Below are 13,563 nucleotides of genomic sequence, written 5' to 3'. Positions count from 1 at the left end.
CATAGGGTAATGATGTTTATTATATTTTTCCCCTCCACCCCACCCCTCCCACCCCTCCCACCCCTCCCACCCCTCTTTTCCCTCTACACAGTCCTTCTTTCCTTCATTCTTACTGCTCTCCTTAGCCTAACTCTAAACCTAACCCTAAACCTAATGCTAGCCCCTCCCACCCCCCATTATATGTCCTCATCCGCTTATCAGCGAGATCATTTGTCCTTTAGTTTTTTGAGATTGGCTTATCTCACTTAGCATGATATTCTCCAATTTCGACCATTTGCCTACAAATGCCATAATTTTATCATTCTTCATTGCGGAGTAATATTCCATTGTATAAATATGCCACAGTTTCTTTATCCATTCATCAACTGAAGGGCATCTAGGTTGGTTCCACAATCTGGCTATGGTGAATTGAGCAGCAATGAACATTGATGTGGCTGTATCTCTGTAGTATGCTGATTTTAAGTCCTTTGGGTATAGGCCAAGGAGTGGGATAGCTGGGTCAAATGGTGTTTCCATTCCAAGCTTTCTGAGGAATCTCCACACTGCTTTCCAGAGTGGTTGCACTAATTTGCAACCCCACCAGCAATGTAGTTGATTTTTAATTTCACTCTTTAGATTTGGGAAATTTTCTGATATTACATCATTGAAAAGATTGGGCATTCCTTTGGTTTGTATCTCTGCTCCTTTGTCTATCTCGATGAATCTTAAATTTGATCTTTTCATGTTATCCCATAATTATTGGAAGCTCTGTTCATGGTTTCTTACCATCTTCTCTGTAAGGTTGACTTGATTTTCAAGATATATATTTTGTCTTCATTGCCTGAAGTTCTGTCTTCCAAGTGGTAGAGTATGTTGGTGATACTTTCCATTGAATTTTTAATTTTTAATTTTTAATTTGGTTTACTGTTTCCTTCAAGAATTTCTGCTTGATCCCTTTTTTATAATCTCTGCCTCTTTACTGAAATGATCTTTCACTTCTTGTATTTTCTAATACTATCCTTTATTTTGAAGATCAGTATAACTATATACTGTCTAAACTCTTTCTCTGACATTTCTTCTATTGTGTTGTCTACAGATTCTATGTTGGAACATCTTGGTTTGTTTGAAGCACTTTGTTACATTGTTTTTTCATGTTGTTTGTGTGTCTTCCCATACGGTGGTAAGGATCTGAGGCATACAGTTTCTAACCTGTATTCTTATAGTGTCCCTGAAGACTTCCAATACCTCACCTTTAAAGGGGAGATCAATATTAACAGCAAACAATATAAGCCTTAAACCCAATGCAAACAATATAAGCCTTAAACCAAACAGCTCCTATTAAGACGTCTACAGTTTTATCACAACAAACAGAAATGATGTGTTCAATTATTGTCTATAATATAAACAGTAAGTTTGCTGAGTTGGTTTACCATTTCAAAAGATGGACAAAGAGGGAACGAAAGTAGTGTAGGATATGACATTTATGAGGGAAAAGGAGAGAAGTTACAGGTAAAGTTACAGTAAGAGAAAAAGAAAAAATTAATAGAGGTTGGCTGTTAGTATTAGAGAAGTGAGAAAGAGAATCCAGGGAGCTAGTTAAGTGAGGGAAAATACATATACAGATTTTTTTGAAAAATTAAAAATATAAGAATATACAACAAAACTGCAATATACTATTCAGGCATCCCAGTCCTCAATAAATTGATGCATAAAAAATATTTGGTTTCAAAGATGATAGAGATGTGAGAGAGGGCAAAAAAATTTAAAAATATATAAAAGGAAAGTCTCAATGGAAATGTGAATAACTGCTTCCATTGGCTTTTGAGAATTTTCTCAGCTTCCCTTCTCTGCTGATAGGTAGGGTTGTCTGGAGTTTGATGGTAGCTCCAGTCCAGTGCGTGCTGGACCAGTTGGCTATATAAGCTGATAGCAAGATGCCCTCACATCCTCTTACAGTCTTCCTACCCATTGTAGCTGGTCCTTTCCATCCCCATGCATTCAGGACTCACTGAGCTGAAGAGATCCTGGTTCTCTCCAGTTTCACCAACCTGTGCTTCACTGGCGGAACTCCCCCATTCTCCAGTTTTCCACAGGCTTGCCAGATCCAGACATCCATGAAGACCCAGCTGCAATCTGATGGATCTGGGCTTCAGATTCCCTAGATTCTGCCTTGCTGCAGTCACAAGATCTCAATGCCATTTCAACTTGCAGAGAGACCGCCAGGCATGCATTCACACAAAGGCGCAACCCTGCAAAGAAGCAGCCAGAAGGCAGCCACTAGCACACCCAGCAGGAAGACCTCAGGTTCTTTATTCTGTCCCACTGGTCTATGTGTCATTTTTATGCCAATATCATGCTGTTTTGATTACTACAGCTTTATAGTATATCTTGTAGTATATTTGTGTAATGACTCCTGCTTTGTTCTTTTTGCTCAAGATGGCTTGGCTATTCACAGTTTTTTGATTCCACCCAAACTTCAGGATTCCATCTTCTAGTTCTGTGAAGAATGTCACTTGTATTTTGATTGGGATTGCTTTGGGTAACATGGACATTTTAAGAATAGTGATTTTTGTAAACCATGAACATAAGATGTTTCTATTTTTACATGGGACCTCTTCAGTTTCTTCCATCAAAATGAAAAACACACACCTGTCATCCTTGTGGCTCGAGAGATAGACAGGAGGATCAGGTGTTCAAAGTTAGCCTCAGCAACAGTGAGGCACTAAGCAACTCAATAAGACCCTGTCTCTAAATAAAATACAAAAGGTAATGGGGTGTGGCTCAGTGGTTGAGTGCCCCTGAGTTCAATCTTCGGTAACTCCTCTCAAAAAGAAATTTTATAGGCAGAGTTGCTTTGATGTATAAATAATTATAATGTGCCTAGAGTATATATAATAGGTCCTCAACAAATGTTACTTACCTTCATTGCTCTGATGTATAAATGAGCTAAATAATTATAATGTGCCTAGAGTATATATAATAAGACCTCAACAAATGTTTCTTACCTTCAACATAGTACCCTCCTCCCATTTTCCTTTTTAACTCTATAATAAGAATAGTTACTTGTCCCCAGTGCCCCTCCATAACCCTAACTATGCCCCTTTGTGTATTGCTTCTACTACCTCTCAATGCCTTTCTACCTCTTCTTCAATAACATCCATTGTTCAAGGCACAGTTCAGGAGGTACCTTCTTTAACAAATCTTCTGAACTAACAGTCATACTTAAAGAACTTGTTCCTTCCTTATTATTTAAATTACTTGCAGTTTTAGAGCATATAATTACTTATACCTTCTTTTAAAACTTTGTAAGTACAATTACTTCTTAATTGCCTTGAATGTTTTTATTTTCTTCCCTAACAAGAAAGTAAGCTGTTAATGAACTAGACTATAAATTCCCCAAGATCAGGAATATTGGTCAGTTTTGTTTACTAACAGATGACAGGTGCCTAAAACAATGCCAGGAATGTAGAAATGCTCAAAATGAACTTTCTGCATGAAGTTATTTCTCCTTCCATTCATGAATTGCTCCACAATTCCTAATATAATCCCAAATATACATATATGAAAACTAAATGTGTTTGAGTAAATGAAAATTGATATGCCTGAAATTTTAAAAATTCAAAAAATTAATAGAACCAAAACAGATTAATCAACTCAATTTCTATGGAATGGTGCTTAACTTGTTCAAGATAAGAGTGGTCTTAGAACTTGCAAAAAATCATTGTTAATTACAAATCTTAGAGGTGTTAACTATAATTCTTCAGTAGTCACACTAATGACAATTATATAGGACTAGCAACACAAAAAGGGACATATTTGGAGTTATAGAGGGGCACTGAGGATAAGTAACTTTTCTTATCATAGAGTTATAAAGGAAAGTGGAAGGAGGGTGTTACATTGAAAGTAAGCAACGTTTGTTGAAGGTCTATAATATATATTCTAGGAATATTACAAAACTACTTAGAAAACTCTTAAATAAGTGAACTATGTTTGGGGAGATTATATTGTAGAATGAATGGGTTTTTGAGACTAGGATATGAATCCTAGCTCTCCCATTTCTTACCTGGTTAACCATAAGCAAAACGTGTACCTTATAAGATGATCATTATTATTTCTCCCTTGCAATTTTAAAAGATAATGTATTACTCCTTCACTCAAAACCTTAAAACCTCCTATAATGAACTATAACTTTTATGGTAAGTTTCAAAGTCCTTCAAAAACATCTTTTTATTTTCAGAGGCAAGGAAGTGTTTTCTAGTCTCAAAATTCTTAAACATTTACTCAAAAATGTTCAAAAAGCAAGGTTGAAGACAGAACACAGAGGATACACATGCAAAGCTCTTGATAATCCTTCATTCAGATAACAAATTTACCCAGACTAATATTTTTGTAATCTGAATATACCAATCTTTATCCCCCCTACCTGTCATTATGAGATTACCTTAACAAATAATTTTACAATACTGGGCAAGCACAGTAATAGCCCAAAGATATATAAATTCATTATACTACTCTCCTCCCTTAGCATATCAGGAAATTTCCAATATGATAAATATGGTGATTTCTGTTTCAGTTTTAAATAACATATTAAATTATTAATCTTTTGGTTTATCCCCTACTCTCATATGAATTCTCTACTATTTACTTGATAATTAAAGAGTTTAAATTCAGAATATTCTAACTGGAATTGGGATGCTATTTTCAGACTCAACCTAAACTGAGTATGTTCACATTCTCCCACATTCTTTGCTCACAATACAGATATTGATGGAATTTTTTCCCCCATCAGAGGGTATACTTCTATAAAGGCAGAAATCATAACATCTATTTCCATAGAACTTAGCCCACCAGTCCCAAAAACTTGTCTCTTGTATATGTGTATTCAATGATATTTTTGTTCTATTCTGTCTTAATTTTCTACTTCCCAAAGTCATATTATTAAATGAAAACTAATTAGTGACCTATCTTAGTCACTATACATTTTAAACTATATTATTTTATCAACCCTAAAAAATATCATAGACTTAATAGAAATCTCCCAATTTACAAGGTGTTATATGTGAAAAAATAGCAGAGTAATGATGACACATTCCATTTTAAGAGCTCTTAAAATGTAAGGAAAAATGTGTACTTTATTCATTTTAGAAACCAAAGGTGAGAAAGTACTTAAACGCTTTTCACAACATCAATCCCTACATACCAAATCAGTCACATGGAGCAACACCCAATAACTGGAAGAAATGGATCATAAACCAACTACATTAACTATTTCGTCTCCATTCATTAAAATAAAGACATATCCAACATGTACTGATATGCTCATATGATTACTTATAAAACAAAATATATTGAATCCCCAACATTCCTAAACAGATGATGAAGATCAAAAGTTCATTGACCTTCATGAGTAATCAAATAGCAATTAATAAAATCAGAAACTCATTACCAGACCTTATAGCCAAATATGTCAGACCTTATTGTTAGGAAATTTTCTTTCCTTGAAATAGTATCACACACTTCTCTTTGTTAAGAATATGAAGGGAACAATTAAGTCTTTCTTAATATATATGACAAAATATATTTAAAAATTATAACAAAGTCATTTGCCAATATAAAAATAAATATTTAGGGGCATATTACTCTTCATATGATGGCACATTTGTGCCTAATGAGAAAATATGTTGACCAAATTTGAAATCCTATAATACAATTCTACTTAACCCCTTAGATAGTCACTCACTTTTACTATTAGGTATTTAGATTATTGAATGATAAATATTACATTATTACAAAGAACTTAATTCAAAAACAGAAAGCACTAAATTTTATCCTTAAGTATCCACTAGCAGAATTAAAAAAAAGGAACACTACAACATAATATAATAATATTCAACTTCAACCTAAATATGTCTTAGAGAAGGAGCAAAAGAGGAAAAGAATGATAATCAACCTGGTAATAATTTTGGAATAGAAATTTAATTCAAGTGGTAGGAAATGTTTTTAAAGAATTAACAGTAGCATTTAAAAAAGTCACATCATAGAATTTATAGCTTAACTGAGCCTCAATAAAAAGGAGCAGACAAAATGCTCTCTTACCCTTCTTCTATCAGCCTATGATAAATGTCAACATTTCAAATCATTTTATCCTAAGAAATAAGTATCAGTTCTGTATAACATAAAATAGAAGGAATAACGAAGCTTGGGAATATTTTCATTAAAAATAAATATTTGTAGATGTTATTACTAGAAAATGTCATTTTCTTTTAAAAAAAATGACTGGTAATCAAAGATTAAGAGATTCAGCAGTTTATTTTCAACCTAAGATTTAGTTCCGATAAATTGTGAACTAAAATAGATTCATGTATCAGGTACTTTCAATATTATACATCAAGTATTTCTCTATTTGTTACACAAAGCATCATATAATTCACCACATTTTATATTTTGAAAATTTTAAACCTGAATTAACAACTAATAATTATATATCAAAATTCTCATCTTACTTCTCCATTTCTTAATGTTGTGATAGTTCCTCTTGCCACACCCATTCTAAATAGTGTTTCTGTAGCCTGTGAATGGAAAAATAAAAAAAGTTAAAGTATATAATCTGTACACAACTGTATACGCACCCCAAAAAGGAAAAATAATCCAATATTATTACATATTCAACAACTTCTACTGACACATCAATAAGGTAAGAGTTACACATTCTAAATTATTCCCCGGAAATACCATGTCCATGATCTTTTAATGTTATCAAGAACTAAAACTGAACTATTTCAAAATGTTATTTTGACAGACCTAGGGATTGTTTTTAAAAAACATTATTTTGATATGTTGGCATTCCTCCAGATCTAAAGCTTCAAATTAGACAATTAGTTCACTGTGATAAGTTTAACTTTAGTTTGAAAAAACAAAAACTAAATTAAAATTTAATATTTGAATTCAATTCAGAAATTATTATTTATTGTGAATTTTGGTGTCCATTTGAATTCAGTTCAAACCACTATTAAAATACAGAATGAAGATGAGTAATTTAGTAATGGCGTATATTAAATAACCTCACAAAACAGTTCTGTAAGTTAATAAAGAGCAATCAGAAAAGGAAATTAAGAAAATAATTCCATTTACAATAGCATTAAAATAAACTTTAGAAAAACCTTAAACATGGTGGTAAAAAAATAACTTATCCACTGAAAACAACAAAACATTGCTGAACAAAATTAAACATACAAAGAATGGAAAGATATTCTGTACTTCGGATTTGGAAGACTTCTTATCAAGATGTCAACACTGCCCAAAGTGATCAAGATGCATGCACAAAATTAACTATTATAAGATCTTTTCTGCCTGGCTTCTTCTACTAAAATAATGTTTTTCATACTTATATGTTATTTTTTTGTATAAAGTAACTCTTCCTTCTTATTGATACAGGAGTTCATGGCATTGACATTCTGTAATTTGTTTATCCATTCACCTGTTAGACATTTCATTTGTTTCCAGTTTTTGTCTATTGTAAGGAAGTTTTCTGCAAACATCCTCAAAAAAATTCAATGCAATCCCTATCAAAATCTCAATGATTTTTTTTGCAGAAAAAGAAAGTCTATCCTCAAATTCATATAAGCTTATTATAACTATGGGCAAAAATGTAAAAAAAGTTATGCCATGGCTCAGCTATGAACCAAAACCACATTATTTGAACACTATGATTTTATCACTTATTATTTATTAAATTTATGTATTACCAAATTGTGAACATCCCCATCCTCACTCAGGGTGTAAGGAAAATCAAATTCCCATCTTCTACAGAACAGTTTCAACAATGTGTAAAACTGAATCAAAAACAGCAGTATATACAAGTTAATTTAATATCAGTAAGTAAATAATAACAAAGAAGTTAAAGGCTGTAGGTAGCTGCCTCTGCATTGTAGAATTAAGGCACTAGAAGAGGCAGAAAAGAAAACTTGTTTTTCTAATATTTTAGTGGCTTACTATTTGATTATTGGATTCATGTGTAAACCTGTGACTAATATTAAAAAAAAAAACAAAGAAATGATCAACAGTGTCCAATTTTGTAATGATGTCAAATACTCCAATACTCGAATTTTAATAAAGCAGTGCACATGAGAATGAGAAGATAAAAAAATCAAAGTCATAAATAAACTCCTCTGAAAAGTTTTACTAAAGCATGTAAAACTAGATGTTGGATTTTTACTAAAGCATGGGTATAGAATGAAATCGAGTTTCTACTTCCTTCTAGAAATAGAATCAGAGTTGAGAGAAAATTGGTAACAGGATACTTTTAGGATTAAAGATATATAAACAAGCTTTTAATGACCAAGTAGTGGTCAGTAAGGTAAGAAAAGTTATAGATTTGTGAAGGGGAATAAATACTAAAAATGTTTCCTAAAGAAGATAGCATCAAGAGTATCCATAGCAATCTATAAGTTATACTAGAAGAAAGAAGGTACAAACATACCTAAACTGTCTCCCTCCTCCTCCAGCAAGTCCCTCTTCCCAGCTCTTCTACCCTTCCCATCCCTTTCCCTCTCCAATTAGGAAACAAACTAATCTTCTGAAAATAATAGAAATACTGACTTAAGGACAAAGGGAGAGTATATAATATATGCAAAAGAAAAATTTAAGGAAATGTATCACAGGACTGCAAAGCAGTACTTAAAATCTACCTAAAATTGAAAAACATGAATTTTTGTTGGTACAAATCGACGTAGTTAATTAGAAAGCTAGAGGGATTCCATTTGGTAATTGTCAAGGGAAAGTAAGCAAGACAATAGAGGATATGGATGAAAAGGTAAATCCTCTTACTTCAACTTCACTGACTAGACACACTATGTAATTTATAACTAAAAGAACATTTTTCTGACATTTTTTAAATGAGTGATTACAATCTTTAGAACATCCTTACACAAAATCTCACATATAGGTGGAGCAGGAATGGGTACATTAGTATCTATATGCTAGGTTAGAAAATAAGAGCAACTTTTAGGGCAAACTGTTAAAGTTTGTGAAGACTGCACAATATAAATACAACTCCAATACATAATATACTCAGAGATCACATATCTAAACATAAAACAAATTATAAATAAATGAATTTCTATGATAGATTTTTACTAAGACATGTAAACCTAGATGTTGAAAGAAATACTTAAAGAAATTTTTATTAAAGGCATACGTATTTCACCAATGATGTATTTGCATTTATTCCAGTCTTAATGATATGTATATTAAATAATATCTTACATCTTTCTGTTTCTTTTTAAGCCCTACTTAAATTTAGTAATATGATTTTTAACAATACTCATCTAACTCAGGCCAGTTACTGTACATATTTAAGGAGGAAAAGGGGAAAGATAGACACAGCAAGGATTTAGAATAAAATCCGCAACAATTTCTCAAAACCAGAACAAATTATTCTTTTTTATGTCTCAAAAACCAGAGGCAATTTGAAAATCAAATTCTTTTTCCATACCTTCTCCAGCAGAATAATAAAAGCTTTTGTTTCCAACTAAATTAATTTATTTCCTCAGTTCTTCCCAACAACATTTTTAATGTTTCAGTCTAGTACTACTCTAGGCTAGTAGTACTCTATCAATTCAGCTAAGTTTTTATTTCTATAAGAAAGTACCAAACTGTGAAAGTTTCTTTTGACCTCAATAAAGAGATCACTTTTAACTAATTTGTACCTAAACAACTACTAACAAGTCAAAATGAGTAAGATACAGCACTATCTCAGCATCTGTAAATTTACCAACAAATTCTTGATTGAAATATCCTCTCCTTTTTATTCCATCTAAGATGATGAATACTAAAAACATTCCTGCAATATTCTCTAAGTCAGTGGCAGAGAGAAAAACTGTCTACAAGTCCATCATTTAGAAACAGGTTATTGGAGCTGCAAAACAGCTTAGTGGTAGAACATGTGCCTAGCATGTACAAGGCCTTGGGTTCAATTCCCAGCACTGAAAAGAAAACATAAATAAATAAATAACTTATCAAAAAAGACCTTTCTTAAGAACAATGTTAGATAAAAGAGACTTAAGAGATACAAAACCTAGAAATAATAAGAGTAAAGTTCTAAATTGGATGCCTGTGTATATGTAAAAATAAAAAAAATCTGGAAAGATATATACCAAGATAAACACAGTAGGAATCTCTGGATGATTTTCTTTTTTCTTTATTTTCTAATGTTTCACTATACACATACAGTAGTATCGTTTTAGCCAAGACCCCCATAGATGCCTGAAACTGTGTACAATACCAAACTCTACATATACTACGTTTTCCTATATATGCATACCTATAATAAAGTTTAATTTAAAAATTAGGCAAAGTAAGAGATCAATAACAGCAACAAAATTCAAGATTTATAACAAATTTTGCATAAAAGTTACTTAAATGTATGAATTGTTTATTTTGGGAATTTTCCATTTAATATTTTTGGACTGTGTTTCACTAAGGGTAACTAAAACCACAGATAAAGGGGATTTACTCTAAGTTCTTGCTTGCTTGTCACCATTTCTCCAATATTGTTTCTAATACTTCATTTTTTTTAATGTTCTTTTCTGTGGGAGGGCTTCATTACCTCAGGGTTATCAGATTTTTTTTTAAATTTATCAGATATTTCTGATAAATTTCTCTTAAAAATGATAGAGAGTAACACATGCACATGGCAAAAACTTTAGAAAAACAGACTATAGAATATCCCTTATCCCAAATGCTTGGAACAAACAGTGTTTAGGGAATTGTTTTAGTGTTGCTTTGCCTCACTGTGACTAAAACCTGACAAAAACAACTTGGAAGAGGAAAAAAATTATTAGGGATTCACCATTTCAGAGGTCTCAATGGATAGATGGTCAACTCCATTACTCACCTTGGGGTGAGGCAAAACATCATGGCAGAGGGGCCCAATGGAGAAAAGATGCTCAGTTCCTGATGGGGTCAGGAAGCAGAGAGCAGCGTGAAGAGGAAGAGGCACCAGGAAGAACAACTTTTCCAGGGAACACCCTCATTGACCTACCTCCTTCAACCACACACCACCTACAGTTATCACCCAATCTGTCCATTCAAACTTGGATGGACTGATTAGTTTATAGCCCTTAAAATCTAATCACTTCACATTCTTCCATTAATACAGAGGCCTTTGGGAGATATACGTATTCAAACAGGGATTTTTTTCTTCAGATTTTGAAATATTTGCATATACATAATGAGGTGTCTTGGGGATGCAAACCAAGTCTAAACACAAAACTCATTTATGTTTCATATACATTTTACACAGTCTGAAGATAATTTTATACAATATTCTTTGTGTACTTCTGTTTTGACTGCAATTTGTCACATGAGATCAGATGTAGAATTTTTCACTTGTGACAACATGTTGGTACCCAAAAAGTTTTGAATTTTGGAGCATTTTGGATTTGGGAATTTTGGATTGCAAATCGTCACCCTGTAATAGGAAATAGTCTACCAGAATTACCAATAGAGCTATAAATTGTATTTGCTAAGTTATTACTTATAAAAAATAAGTAAACAACAAGAAAAAATTTCTACATATTTACAATGGATTATCTTGACAAAATGATACCTAGTATTTATCAAATAGATAAGTACTATATGGTATATTTGCATTAAATTAAAACAGTGGTCACAGCACACTCCTTTTCTAAAGGGTCACATGGTAAATATCTGACTGTATGGCTACATAGGCCATACAGTCTCTGTTGCAACCATTCAATTCTACTTTTGTAGTTTGAAAGCAGTTATAGACAATAGGTAAACAATGAGCATGGTGGTATGCCAATAATACTTTATTTATAAAAACAGGTAGCAGGCTAAATTTGGCCTGCAATCTTTGCTTTTCTGATCTTTGGTAAGAAATGTCATTACTTTCACAGTGAAGGTATGTCAATATGAACTGCTCAGCATAAGGAATTGCTCCAAGTATCAGTTTTTCATTTGTGATGAGGAAACTACAGTTTTTTACTTTGAAATAAATATTCAAATTTATCTAACCATACTGGTTTACTATCTATAGTGTGTGTGTATATGGGCATGTGTGTGAGAGTGTGTGGCTGCTTTCAATTTTTTCCTTGATATTTGGATTTAAGCATTTCTGATGATGTGGATGGATATCGTTTTTCTTTGAACATACCTAACTTGGGGTTCACTAAGTGTCTTGAATCAGGAAATATGTATTATTCAAACAAATCCTGGAAGTTTTCAGTCATTATTTCTTCAAATGTTTTCTCAGTATTAAGCTGCTTTTTTTCCTCTTTGCATATCTGATAATAGAAATAACTTACTATTCTCCCACAAGTCTCTGGGTCTCATTTTTTTTTTTTTTTGCAATCTTTTTTTTTTTTTTCCTGTGTTAGGTAGAATGGATATTCTTCTTTTGTGTCCATTCTGCTTGAGTCCATCCACTGAAAATTTTGATTTCAGATTGTATACATTTTAGTTACAAAATTTCCATTTTAAAATAGCTTTCTACTCCTCTGCTAAAAACTTTTCTTTCCATTATTATGTAAACATGTTTATTCTATATCATGAAATACATTTATAACAGCTGCTTTATTACATACATAATTCTTTCTCTTGAGAAGTAACCACTTTTGTTGTTTATTCTTTACAGACAGAGTGACTGCAGAATTATTTCTAGACATTTTGATATCAGGTTGTGAGACTCTGGGTCCTAGCAAATTTTGATTTCTTTCTTTTTTTTTTTTTTTTTTTCTTTTTTTTTTTGTAATAAGCAATCACCTGGTTAGGTTTGGTTTGCAAGTTCTGTCTGGCCTTCAGTGGGCAGCAGTTTCAGTGTTAGTTTTGTTTCCTGTTCTGCTTTGGGTCTATTCCATGTCATTCTGGATCATACTCAGAATGACTCATGGGTCATTCTGGGACTTGGGTGGTAGTTTTAATTGCAGTTTTGCTCTCAAAGCATTGCCTTAATGTTGGAATCTATCCCATGCACATGCCAATTAGAGATGAACTCTGTATTTGTACCAGTTCAAACAAGATTTAATTAGGAGATCTCTTTTTCTGGCTCTTCCTTTTTAGGATTATTCCCATTATCTGTCTCACTGAACCTCTTTTTTCCTGGTCCTCTGGCCAGAAAGATAGAGTTTCTCTTTGCTCTCACAACTGTAGCCATTTGATGAGAACATATCTTTGAAACAAAGTAACTAGAGAAAAGAGAAAGGAAAAAATAATAGGGATCCTTCCTTTTCTGTTAGAACCTCAGATGTCCTTTTCCATATTCCTTTGAATCAAAAAAGTACAATTCACTTTCCATTTTTAACAACCTGCACTGTGGTTGCTTCATATTGTAACTGGGTGCTATCATCAGGTCAGAGTCCAGAGGGGGAAAAAAAAAAAAAACACCAACTACAAGGGCTTCATTCTGTTCATATTTTCTGGCTTATATGGAGACAGGCCTCTCTTCCCTGATTTCTCACTAGAAAGATAAGATTTCTCTCAGAAGCACTGCTACAGTTACTCTGAGGTTATGAAGAGAAATTAGGGATACAGAAAAGAGTTGGGCTGTATGCAGAAGCCTAGAGA

The 13,563-nt window shown here is 32.7% G+C and overlaps 1 protein-coding gene across 1 annotated transcript in view; it reads right to left on the bottom strand.

Moving 5' to 3' along the window:
* Tmem135 (transmembrane protein 135) overlaps window positions 1-13,563 on the bottom strand; it is a 221,061-nt gene that overhangs the window by 122,906 nt on the left and 84,592 nt on the right. The window contains exon 5 of the mRNA XM_047518197.1: window positions 6,483-6,548. Within this exon, the coding sequence (XP_047374153.1) occupies window positions 6,483-6,548 (66 nt within the window). The remainder of the gene's footprint in view (window positions 1-6,482; window positions 6,549-13,563) is intronic.

This window comes from Sciurus carolinensis, chromosome 11, assembly GCF_902686445.1.
Source record: "Sciurus carolinensis chromosome 11, mSciCar1.2, whole genome shotgun sequence".
Lineage (NCBI taxonomy): Eukaryota > Metazoa > Chordata > Mammalia > Rodentia > Sciuridae > Sciurus > Sciurus carolinensis.
Note: the sequence above shows the minus strand (reverse complement) of the source record. Positions and strands in the feature narration are given on the sequence as shown.